We start from the raw sequence: 12,900 nt of genomic DNA on the forward strand, positions 1-12,900 counted from the left end.
GCCTGAGACATTTTCTGGAACACATAGGGACAGATAATAGTACAAATTTAGAACAATAAAAATTACATGAAAGTCAAAATTTCCTGAGGCTGATCCTTCCCTTGTTAGTGTTTCTCTCCTCCTGACTTTTCCTGATTGTTTTTCCTTTCATTTTGTACCTTTTTTAATAGTTATTTTCATTATTGTCCTTTAATTTCCTATATTCTACATCCAAAACAACTATGTTAAAAGAATGTTAAAGATTGAAAATTCAAAGCACTCAAAAGTTAGGAAATGCCAGAATTCAGGGTGCCCATAATTATGGCTCATGGAAAATAAGAGATATGAACATTTATTGATTATGTCAACTGACTCGCTTCCATTCTCCTCTGGCTTATCTGCACCTCTTCCACTTTGAGAAGTGGATCGTCTCTCTGATTGCAGCATAGGAAAATGTTTTCTCTTTGAGAAACTGAGGTCTGTGTTACTATTTAGATCCAAGAAAAATATTTAGAACAAGAAAGAAAAAAAAAAAGAAAAAAAAGGATGAGTCATGAGAGAAGTGGGATTCAGACTAAGAGAAGCAAAGGCAGCACATACACCAGCAGCTACTAGGCGGACACGATGCTGACAGGACAATAAGAGGGTTTCAGCAGAGTTTATTGCCCCAGTTAACAAGAGGTGGTATTCCAAACACAAATTCTGCAAGGAAAATGATTAAATTCTCCACGGCATTTACCATAATTCTTAAAAATAAAAAGCAGAGGCAGAAATTTTGCTAATTATAGTATGTTTGTTTTTACTATAGGTCCTTGAGGCAATCAGTTCCACATTAGGAATACAAAAATACTGTGAGAGAAATAAAAATATGGGTATGTACCCAGAGAAAAGTTTCCATCATTAGCTGCTGAGCACCCCCCACCAATTAAAATAACCATCAAAGGCCAGGCATTTAATGCTGGAATAATTAATAGCAGAGCACAATTAATATCTTTCACAGAAACCAGGAGACAGAGAGCGTACCACCCACCAACTATTCATCACTTGCCTTCTGATAATGAAAAATAGGGACGGGAAGTGCTTTGCTTTTCCACTTTCCAGTAGTCTAGCTACCTAGAGACAACCTCTCACTGGGACTCTCTCTTCATTTCTGTGAACACTGATTGTTAATATAGCTACTGGAGACAAGAGATGCCATGCATTAAGATGTCCATCCAGTAAAGAAGAGCTTAACCACCTGCTTAACTTTAAGCACCTGAGGTACTCCATTGAAGACAAGGGCCTTGCCTAGACTAGGAAACTTAGTCATGTGTAAAAACATGCTAACTAATAGGTTTTAACTCACATGTTTTTAAACACTTATGAAGAGGGGGCTTAACACCTTTAAAAACATACTGGCTCATGGTGGCTGTCCCTGGGAGGTGGAAGGGGCATGACCAACAAGGCAGGTCAGTTACTTAAAACCAAGCATGTGCATAAGCGGTTTGCTGGGTCAGGGCACAGCTAAGAAAACAGAGGGGCACAAGGTCTGAGAAAGCAAGACTGCAAACTGTGCTGGGGTGCAGGAGATTTTTACCAGAATCTGTGTCTGTGTTGATCGTCTGAAACACTTAACACTTCCGCCCTCTCAAATCTACCTGTGTGTTGCAATATTCTTGCTTTTCCTAAAGCCAAAAATGATGTCAGATTAGCAATGGGTCATAGACCAAGGAAACATTTTGAAGTCAATGGGAGATTAAGGTACCCAGCACCATATAGGACAGGGGTGGGCAAACTTTTTGGTCTTAGGGCCACATCAGGCCAAAAACTGTACCGAAACTGTATGGAGGGCCGGGTAGGGAAGGCTGTGCCCCCTCAAGCAGCCTGGCCCCCACCCCCTATCTGCCCCCTCCCACTTCCCGCCCCCTGACTGCCCCCCTCAGAACCTCCAACCCATCCAACCCCTGCAGCTCTTTGTCCCCTGACCCCCCCTGACAGGCCCCCCGGGACCCTACCCTCTATCTAACCCCTACTGCTCCATATCCCCTGACTGCCCCACCCCATCCACACCCCCACCCCCTGACAGGCCCCCCGGGACTCCCACACCTGTCCAACACCCCCTGTTCCCCATCCATGCCCCAGAACCTCTGCCTCATCCAACCGCCCCCTACTCCCTGTCCCTTGACTGCCCCGTGGGACTCCCTGCCCCTTATCCAACCCCCCCACTCCCCGCCCCCTTACCATGTCGCTAAGAGCACCAGGACTGGCAGCCGTACCACGCAACCAGAGCCAGCCACGCTGCCGTGCTGCCTGGCAGGAGCTCGTAATCCCGCCACCCAGAGTGCTGGTGGCACAATGAGCTGAGGCCATGGGGGAGGCGGGAGAGCAGGGGAGCTGGCAGCAGGGGACTAACCTCCGCCGGCCAGGAGCTCAAGGGCCTGGCAGGAGGGTCCCGCGGGCCAGATGTGGCACATGGGCTGCAGTTTGCCCACCTCTGATATAGGAGGTGCTCAGCTGGGCTTTTCATTACTGGAGAGAGGCTTCAGTTCCTTTGCTGATATTAATTCATAATGGAACCATAAGGTAAGCGAACATAAATTACCTGCACCCCGCGGTTAGCATTACTATAGTATCTGTGTGTTCTGTTCTATAAAGATTTACAAAGCCTCAGAAAGACAAATCTGAGTGACTGGCTGATTGAGCGTCTAATGCAGTCAAAGCCAATTCTCACCTTCATTTCCTTTTTCCAGGCTATCTCACCAGGGTGCAATCAAAAGCAGGTCTAAAATGTGTTCTATTTTTCTGAACTCTGCCAACTACTTGTCCCATCCCCTCCAAGTGCAGAGAAGACAAGGGTTGAGCTTCATATTGACCTGGACCTAATCTATCGCTAAGAGGTTACTGTTTTACTAGCTGCCTCAGTGATTCTTCTTAGCTGAACTCACTCCCTTCCAAAATATTTAGCCCCCACTGAGTCCCACATCAATCACCTGCCTCACACACATCACATTTCCAGGATGTGTCAAGACACACTGGTGTTTCAGAATATGGCTAGGAAGCCTCAATGTTTATATAGGGCTTAGTATACTGTACTTACAAATGTGCCATGAGAAAAGAAGAACACGAATATGCTGCTGGGAGTTCAAGAATTTTAAAAATCATCCAAGCTCTCAGAAACACGCCATGAAGGCAAAGATATTATGGATATTACTACTGGGAAAAAACAAGGTTCATTCCCAGTTACCTAATATGCAAAAGAACTTTTTCAGTAACTCTAGCCTTTGATAGACTCCCCTAGGCAGGCATGACAAGCAGGGGATGGCTGTAATTATTTTAATACCCATTTATATTACAATAGCACCCAAAGGTGTCAGGTCAGGATTGGGCCCCATTATACCAGGCCCTATATAAACATAAATGTGGACATGATCCCTACCCCGAAAAGTTTGCAATCTAAAGTCAAAACCTCACTCATTTTTTATGCCAGCTGGAGGACACAAACTATTTCAGGAATGGAGACTATGCTCTGAGGCTGGCAGCGACCACTGTTGTGTGCAGACCCATACCATGCCTCTTGGAGCTGCTGCCAAGGCTGTGTGCTGCCACACTCCCCTATAATCTCACAATACACCCTTGTGCGTTTATACTTGGTTCCAGCAATGAGCTTTCAAAACGCTGGAAACAGCCAGGGCTGTCAGTTATCAGCTGGAATTGTGAGATCTTGCACGTTGTCACTTTTATATTCAACTTCTGTATAAAAACCCAAGTGAGTGCTCCAGTCTGATCAACAACAGCTAGGAAAGAAACGCACTGCACACCTTTAGGATTGTACAATTTGCTGTAGGCTTCTGATTTATCTTGCTATGATTTCCTGGGCCTTTTAAAATCACCCATTGAAGGAGAGATCCTATTGGGATCCAGGAAGTGGGTGGGGAGAGCCCGCCCACTACTCAAGGACCTCCCCCCAGCCTAAGGGGAGTATCCACAGGTCCGGGATTCTAAGTGAGTACGGGGGACAAAGATAGAACAGGGACAAGGGTGAGGTCAGAGGGCTAAACGAAGGGAACCTGATGAGGACACCAAACTGAGAACCCTGGACAGCGCCCACAGGAACTCCGCCTAGATGCGTGAGTGGACGGAGGATAGGAAATAGGCCCCAGTGTCACAGGAGATCCCCTCTGCCAACCTCCTCTCCCTGGTCTTGTAGATGGCCATTTTGGCCAGGGCTAGGAGGAGGTTGAAAAGGAGGTCCTGTGACTTCGTGGAGCCATGGATAGCAAGTGCGTAGATAAGAAGGTGAGGGGATTAAAGGCAAAAGGAATGTTCAAACATTTGCCTTTATGTGAATGAGGAGAAAGTGTCATTGGTGAAATGTATGGAATTTAAACTTAGTTCCTTGTAGCTCATTTTCTGCAAATTTACCATCATCATCTGAAACTAATATAAATATAAAATTGATATCCTTCACTATAAAGATTCTTTTCCTATAGCTCTTACAACAGGAGCATTTCCATTAATATTGGACTAAAACATCACTAAAATAGCTTAACATTTTAGTGTGATACTGCTTACATAAAGGTTTGAGTGCCTTGTCTGCTGAAACCTGGTGACTCGGAACAGTAACTAAAGGCATTGTTACTTTCTGCAACATGTATCACTCGCAAAGACAATCCATAAATAGCTGTATCCCATCACCCACACTTAAGAGTACATCACTGCAAGGACACTACACTTTCAAGAGGGCTCCCATGTTCTGAAATACCACCACTTGGGATTAGATGTTGAACATTTCAGGGATAAACTATTCTCTTGTGTTCTGCAAGTGCTCCTGGCCATACGAATGCTTAATTCTAAAGAGAGAGAACAGTGTATGCTGCCGGGTAAATTCTCATCTCTGCTACTTGAGGATAGGCTTGGCAGAAGCTGATTTTTAAAAAAATTTTTTTTGACAGATATCAATGTTTATTTTTAAGCTTTTTTTTAGATTTGTCTCAATTTAAATTTTCAGTTTTTCTATCTATCTAGAGAGAGAGAGGGGTGGGGGTAGGGTGTGGGCGGGAGGACGGTTTGTGTATGCACTGTGAAACCAAAGTTTCCTGACATTTACCAATAAAAATCTAATCCTTCCAAGCCTACTTGATTCAGCAAAGCACTTAAACACATGAGTAACCTAAAGCACTTATGCACATGCTTACGTGTTTTACTGAATCAAGGCCAAAATACGGTTTCAGCACTGTAATAGCTGAGAGAAGATTTTTGGCCCAGCATTTAAAAAAAAAAATCTTTACAAGCTGAAATAGTTTTCTCTGAGTGATTCTGTAGGAAGGGTTACATTGTGCAGTCACACCCCATTGAAACCAGAGAGCTCTGGTTTTCACCTTACCAGAAGGGGGTTACCTGACGTATAGAAAACTGAGCATCTCTCAGAGGCATGTCCTATTATGAAAGGAGCTGAGGGTCTGCCCCATTCAAAAATGGAGCAATGCCACATATAGGTAAAAACTGTCCAAAGGAGCCTGAGGCTCAGATGCTAGACGTCCTCAACTGCCACAGATCACAGGAGCTAGGGTTTAACATTCAATAAGTTCACTTATTCCAAGTATTACTAACAGAGAGGCAGACATAGGTCATTATTTTACATTAAAAGGTCTCTACTTCCCAGGTCTCTGGCATTTTTGCTTTATCATCCTCTCTCTGTGCTCAGATCTGCAAGATTTTTTTATTATGAGGATGTCCCAGGCCTTCTGAATCAAGACATGATCAGGGGCTTCCTCCAAGACTACTAGAAATGGGCTAACACTGTGGTGTATCGAAGAATTACAATTTTCTGTGTTTTTTTAACAGGAAGTCCAAGGGTATCATGAGTAAGGCAACGATTTAGTCACGGGTATTTTTAGTAAGAGGCATGGATAGGTCACGGGCAATAAACAAAAATTCATGGCCCATGACCTGTCCATGACTTATAGTAAAAATGCCTATGTTTAAATGGGGGGCGAGGGGGGTCCTGGGTGTGTGTGTGGGGAGCTGCTGCTGCTGGAGAGCATGTGGGGGTGGTGGCTACTCGGGGGGGGGGGTGCCTGGGGCCAGCGGCTCCAGTTGCTGGGGACCACGGTTGCTCTGGCCCGCCAGATGGGGACCACTGCCCGGGGCTGCAGCTGCTCCAGACTGCCTGCCGGGGACTGCTGCTTGGGCGGCCCTGGGCAACCACACTGGCCCCTGAAGAAGTCATGGAATCCGTGACTTACATGACCTCCATGACAGACATGGAGCCCTAATCACAAAGTAATTCCATGTTTGTCCATTTACTAATATTTGCATCTATCTTATATATTTCTAGAGCACGGCTAACCTAATGGGACCATATTTTCAAAAGAAATCAATACACACTGGGTGCTGAGCTTGCTAAAATCTGGCCCTAAAACCTAATAATTCTGTGCTAGCCCATCTGAGGTTAGGAATCCTTCACCAATATTTTTGTACTTTTGAGCTTTCCTGCTAATTATGAATTGAAGGTATCTTTCAGGAAACGGTCCTTCTAGCAATCTCCTGATGTTCCTTGTAGATTTTCTTTAACCAATAATGTTTCGGTTACCATTGAAACAAAAAATTCACATGTGGAAGTGGAAGTTGTTCGATGCCAACTCAGGTGCCGTTCGTTACTCAAGGGGAATTTCTTCATCTAGAGTCTTTTCCCATTTATCCAGATAATTACATTGGTTTTCCACATCAAGCATGGAGGCTCATTATCACCCTTTCAAACTCTGTAAGTAGTCTCCAAGCCACATTTCCCTAAGGTTTGAAATCTAATTTTTAAATCTTTGAATAGTTAAATATTGGGCGTTTATCTTAATTAAATGTGCTTTGTGAGGTCTCCAGGTCTAGGGCATATTTCTCCCCATTAACTAACTACCTTACACTGTCTAGACCATTTAGTGAAAAACAGGACTGGTATCTCCTAGAGGAAAGTTTGGACCATGTCTTATTGTTTTCAAAGAAGGAAGAGGAAAGATGACCCTTGCTTATCTGAGATTTCTAAGATCTGTGTAAGTGGAAAGCACAGATCTTGGAATTTCGGAAAGAAAATTAATGTTCCAAAGGAGTAGCAGTATCTTCCTTCTGCACAGCATTTACTGCTGCCCTTATTAGGCCAAATTACCAGAACTGTATCTATGCCTGATCGTATCTCTTCATTGAGTCACAGAATTTAAAGCCAGAAAGGGCCATTAGATCATCTAGTCTCACATATTGTATATCGTAGGCTATAAAATTTCACCCACTTATGTCTGTATTAAACCCCCATAACTTGTGTTGGCTAAAACAGATCTTCCAGAAATGCATTCAGTCTTAATGGAGAATATACCACTTTCCTTGGTAGTTTCCTCTAATGGTTAATCACCCTTGCTATTAAAAATGTGTGCCTAATTTCTAATTTGAATTCTGCAGCTTCCAGCCATTGGTTCTTGTTTTGCCACTAATCTCGGTTAGATTAAAGCAATGTTTACTACCCAGTATTTTCTCCCTGTGAAGGTTCTTATACACAGATACGAAGTCAGCACTCAGTCTTCTTTGTGATAAGCTAAACACACTGAGCTCTCTCACTGTAAGGTATTTTCTCCAGCCCTCAAATAATTTTTGTGGCTCTTTTCTCCACCCTTTCCAGTCTTCCAACATTCTTTTAAAAACATGGATGGCAGAATTGGACACACTATTCCAGTATTGGGCTCACCAATGCCACACAGAGAGGAAGAATCACCTCCCCACTCCTACTCACTACTTCCCTGCTTATACATCCAAGGATCACGTTAGCCCTTTTTGCTACAGTATTGCATGCGTAGCTCACATTCAGTTGTTTGTCCACTAAGCCCCCTAAATCCTTTTTAGAGTCACTGCTTTCCAGAAGACAGTCCTGTATGGCCTCCATTCCTTGTTCCTTAGGTCTGGATCCACTAGCCCTCCTTCCAGTACTGGTTTGCCTAATGTTTGAGGGGAGTTGAGGAGTTGTTTTTTAAAGCAATTCCTAGAATCACATTACCCTAAATAAAGAATGAAGCTGATGAGTGGTTTTGTTTAGGTAAAAATCTTGTCAAGTTGGGTTGGGTTTGGTCCTATTTAGAAATCTTCCAAAGCTCAGGGAAGTGAGGTCCAGAGAAATGGTTCAATTTTTGGCTCATCTCTGTAAGTAACTGAATGTATGCTTTGATTAAACATGTTTCACCTGCAATTAGACCTGTGTTGCAATATCAATAACACAGCTACCATCCAAATGCACTATGTTAGAAAGAACAAAGGATCCATGACAAACTTTGTTTTAACGTGAATCTTGCAGAAATCAAGCTGGTAGACAAAAAGAAATTAAAAAGTGTTCTTTCTTTCTGATCAGGGTTTGGGCATTCTAGCATAAGAATACCGTAATGATCAGCTCACAGGACAACATGGTGCACTGTTACCCAGTGTAATATGCAGTGACTCATATGCCATAATGTGAATCACGGAATTCCGCTAGCACTATTTGAGGTTATGCGAGGTCAAGTCCTACGTTGCATTCAGCTAGATGTACATCGGCCACATACATACTGGGAGGTCAATCTGAAAGTTTACTGCTGCATTTTAACAACTAACCGAGAATTATATTTTGTTAATAAAATACCTTCCCCTGCCTCTAAACATTCTGTTGAAAAACAGAATGACTTACATAGAAATCTTTATGACAGTCAACATATGTCCTGACTTCTTTTTATCATTTGTGTTCTGCCATGTGGAGGGAGCTGTAATTTGCTCCACGTAATTAGGTTAAATTTAATTTTGGTGATGACTGGATAGATATTATCTGATATTGTATTTTGTCATCCTCTGCTTAGCAGGTTGCCTAAAGTACTTCATTCACTTTGGGAGCCAGCAAAATTGCCGCTCAGTCAGTGGCATATTTGGAGAGCAAATTACTCTTAAATTTTAGGCAAGTTTATTTTAGAACCTGATCATGGTCCAAAGTGGTTTATAAGGTTCCTTAAATTCTATGTTCATTTTTAAAAACAGATATTTATCTATCTGTACAAAGCCTGAAAGAGAGAAAAAATGCCAAACCTTCAACTCTCCTTTCATAAGTGAACTTTACAATGGTCTTTTCACTAGAAAGTTGTTTGGTTCTATGCCAATGATCTTTTACTCTTTTTCTAATCCTTAATTAATCCCTTTTAAAAACAATTTATGTGCTGCATATTCCACTGATGCTCAGCCTTCTGTCTGTGTATATGTATCGCAACAAGATCTTTTACAGCAAGGCTAACATTCATAAATTACAAATGTAAATCCATATTGAGGCACTTCAGTAAAAATGAACTGATTTTTCAGAGTTGATGACTGGCAGCTCCTATTGAAATCAATGGGAATTTGTGTGTGCTTAGCACTTCTTAAACACAGGCCACTGAGGTGCCTAAATATGGATGTCATTGCCTAACTTTAGGCACCCACTTCTAAGAGCTTTGGCTCCATTTTCTAACATTTATGAGGTCTTCAGACCAGGGAGAATATCTGTCTTGTTAAAATACATCAATGTGAGTCACCATGAATTGAAAACAGACGAGTTTCTCAGTAGCAAAGCCATGCTTTTTTGCTAAAAATCACATACAGTGTGTGGACACCATTCCTTTGACATGCCTGCAGATTCAAAGAAATCCTACAAGCTATTGGAAGGGGCATGGAAAGTTTTGGAGGAAAGAATTAAAGAACAACTGCCACCAAATGCTGTAGCAGTTTTAGAGCTGAATTTTCAACATGCGGTCTCCATTTCTGCACATTCAAACATGCACATGCAATTTTTGTGCATTATTATGTGTGCATGTACATGCTTGAATGCACAAACATTTGTATGTGCATAAAATGAATTTTGCCTGTATCAATTCTATTGTTTGTGTGCAAAAATTATAATGCACATAAAGCTCCACAAAAAGGGAGTTATGTACACCAAGTACCACAGAGGCCAGGCCAAAGCCCCTTTGAAAATGTAACACTTAATGTCAATGAAGTATTAGATTTATGTCCTCTTGCTTAAGAAAGTGCAGCTGGATGCTTAGAGATGGAGCATGCTCAGTGTCATTAATCACCAGCCTTGAAGCTGGTGATGCGAGTGGGAATTTTGCCTCAGTAAGGACTGCAAGATCGGGCCTTAGGCTGTATGTTAGATGTTAAACGAATACATACATTGGAAGGAAGCCACTAGACACCATAGATCTGACTTACCACAAGAGCAGCATGTGAAGCAGTTGGTGTGGTAGAGGTTACCCATTGCTTGGCAAGCCTGGCTCGCTCCATAGACGCCCTTTCCACACTTTATACAAATACCTAGGAAGAAGAAAGAGACTTAACATCAGAATCCTCAGCAGTTCTAAAAAGCAGCTGATGGCTATTGATTTGTAAACACTTATTGTACCCTCATCAAGCCCGAAAACCATGAACTAATGATCCTGATAGAATCCAGACACCAGAATTGGTGGCAGGCATCTTGAGTGAAATGACTACGTTAAAACCAATCAAAAATAAAAGGCAGAAAATCCTAGCGTGGCTGGTGAAACAAAGTATGAAGAGCTAGGCTGGCCAAAAAGCACAGAAATCCCCCGGAGACAGGTAGAGAAGGGACAGGAAATCTGAATGCCCGCTGGAAAGAATTCGGACTTCCAAAGAAAAACAGCAGCGGTCTTTTATACAAGGTAAGTGATCTCAGCACAGCATGTTACATTCAGCATTACCAGTAAAACAAACAATATGGTCAAACAGTGTCATAGAAAAAAAAGCATTTATTTTGTTCTCTCCAATAAAGTAATCACCATATCAATAGTGAACTGAAGTCCATAAGGAGCTCAGTGAAATGACCCTGTCAGTCATATGTAACATTTTTTAACTTTCTGTTGTTAGTAATACTTAGCCCCTACACACTGGGAATTTTACAAAACAAAAGGCAAGACATTTACCCCCTGGAATCTGGGTTTTCAGATCGGATTCTACTCGGGCTACTTAGTGCATATTGCAGGAGCTATACTTCTATTCAGAACTAGCACCCGTATGTCTACCAAAGCTGGAATTACACCTCCAGGCTCCACTGAAGACAGACCCTAATGGTGCAGACCTGGCAGGGAGTTCTGCCATTGACTTCAGTGGTGTCCGGATTCTACCCTAAAGATCTGCTCCTGCTCCTATTGAAATCAATGGCAATTCGTATCAGTTTTGTACAAGAGAACAGTTGAAGATCCCAGCATAGCTGTGGCAATGCCAGTTAGCTACTGCTGCTGCAGAGTTCAGAGAAAGATTTGTGATTTGGGTAGGTGCTACAAAGATTGTGGTTAGTTTTTTCATGGTAAGGGAGTGATAGGTGGCTGATTATATAGAACTGGCAAATTTCCATTGTTCAGATACTTTTCTTGATGAGATTGTAACTATTTTAAGGTAGGTCAAATGTGTCTCCTAAAACTCTTGAAGCAACATTGAATTAATCCCTGACATGCTTGATTTTAATGGATTTGTGGCCATTTACACCAGAGATTAATTTGTCTCTGTGTCTTTAATAAGGAATTTAATACATAAAACACTGGTACAAAATTACCTCGTTTCATACAGATTATTTTTTGTTTTCCTGATATGTCCATTGGTCCATGACTTGCCTGATTTAACTGTGCAGTATGCAGTGCAGCTGTATCCGTGTTGGTCCCAAGATATTACAGAGACAAGATGAGTGCGGTAATATCATTTATTGGACTAACTTTTGTTGGTGAGAGAGACAAGCTTTTGATGCTGAGGAAGAGCTCTATGTAGCTCGAAAGCTTGTCTCTCTCACCAGCAGAAGTTGGCCCAATAAAATATATTACCTCACCCACCTTGTCTCTTTAATTGTGTAGTGTAAATTAATAAAGTCAATGTGATTTTGAAATTACTTTAGAAGAACATAAAATACACTTTTGCTTCAATTATCTTCTGTAATTAAGCTACTTGTATGCTGGTTAAGGCCCCGATCCTGCAAACATTTATACATATGGTAACTTTAAATCTTATTAAAACAACAAGGATTCCAGTGGCACCTTAAAGACTAACAGATTTATTTGGGCATAAGCTTTCATGGGCTAGAACCCAGATGAAGTGCCTAATCACATCAGCCACACTATCAGAGGCTCGTTCACCTGCACATCTACCAATGTGATATATGCCATCATGTGCCAGCAATGCCCCTCTGCCATGTACATTGGTCAAACTGGACAGTCTCTACGTAAAAGAATAAATGGACACAAATCAGACGTCAAGAATTATAACATTCAAAAACCAGTCGGAGAACACTTCAATCTCTTTGGTCACTCGATTACAGACCTAAAAGTTGCAATTCTTCAACAAAAAAACTTCAAAAAGACTCCAACGAGAGACTGCTGAATTGGAATTAATTTGCAAACTGGATACAATTAACAATTACAATTGTTAATTGTAATACAAATTACAATTAACTTAGGCTTGAATAGAGACTAGGAGTCTTTGTCATTACACAAAGTAAACCTATTTCCCCTTAAAAAGAAAAGGAGTACTTGTGGCACCTTAGAGACTAACAAATTTATTTGAGCATGAGCTTTCGTGAGCTACAGCTTCATCGGATGCATTTCCCCTTGTTTATTCCGCCCCCCTACCCCCCCTACCCCCCCCAGTTCCTCAGACGTTCTTGTCAACTGCTGGAAATGGCCCACCTTGATCATCACTACAAAAGGATGTCGTCTCCATCTCCGTCTTCTCCCCCCCGCCCCCGCTGGTAATAGCTCACCTTAAGTGATCATTCTCCTTACAGTAAGAAGAAAAGGAGTACTTGTGGTACCTTAGAGACTAACCAATTTATTAGAGCATAAGCTTTCGTGAGCTACAGCTCACTTCATCAGATGCATCACTTATATCACTCCTTACAGTGTGTATGGTAACACC

At 42.0% G+C, this 12,900-nt stretch overlaps 1 protein-coding gene across 2 annotated transcripts in view; it reads right to left on the reverse strand.

Moving 5' to 3' along the window:
• The window catches only part of WTIP (WT1 interacting protein), a 111,697-nt gene that overhangs the window by 50,371 nt on the left and 48,426 nt on the right, over nucleotides 1-12,900 (reverse strand). For both annotated transcript variants that reach the window (XM_073307919.1, XM_073307920.1), the window contains exon 2: nucleotides 10,195-10,296. In XM_073307919.1, the coding sequence (XP_073164020.1) occupies nucleotides 10,195-10,296 (102 nt within the window). The remainder of the gene's footprint in view (nucleotides 1-10,194; nucleotides 10,297-12,900) is intronic.

Source organism: Lepidochelys kempii, chromosome 12 (assembly GCF_965140265.1).
Source record: "Lepidochelys kempii isolate rLepKem1 chromosome 12, rLepKem1.hap2, whole genome shotgun sequence".
In the NCBI taxonomy this organism is placed as follows: Eukaryota; Metazoa; Chordata; order Testudines; family Cheloniidae; genus Lepidochelys; species Lepidochelys kempii.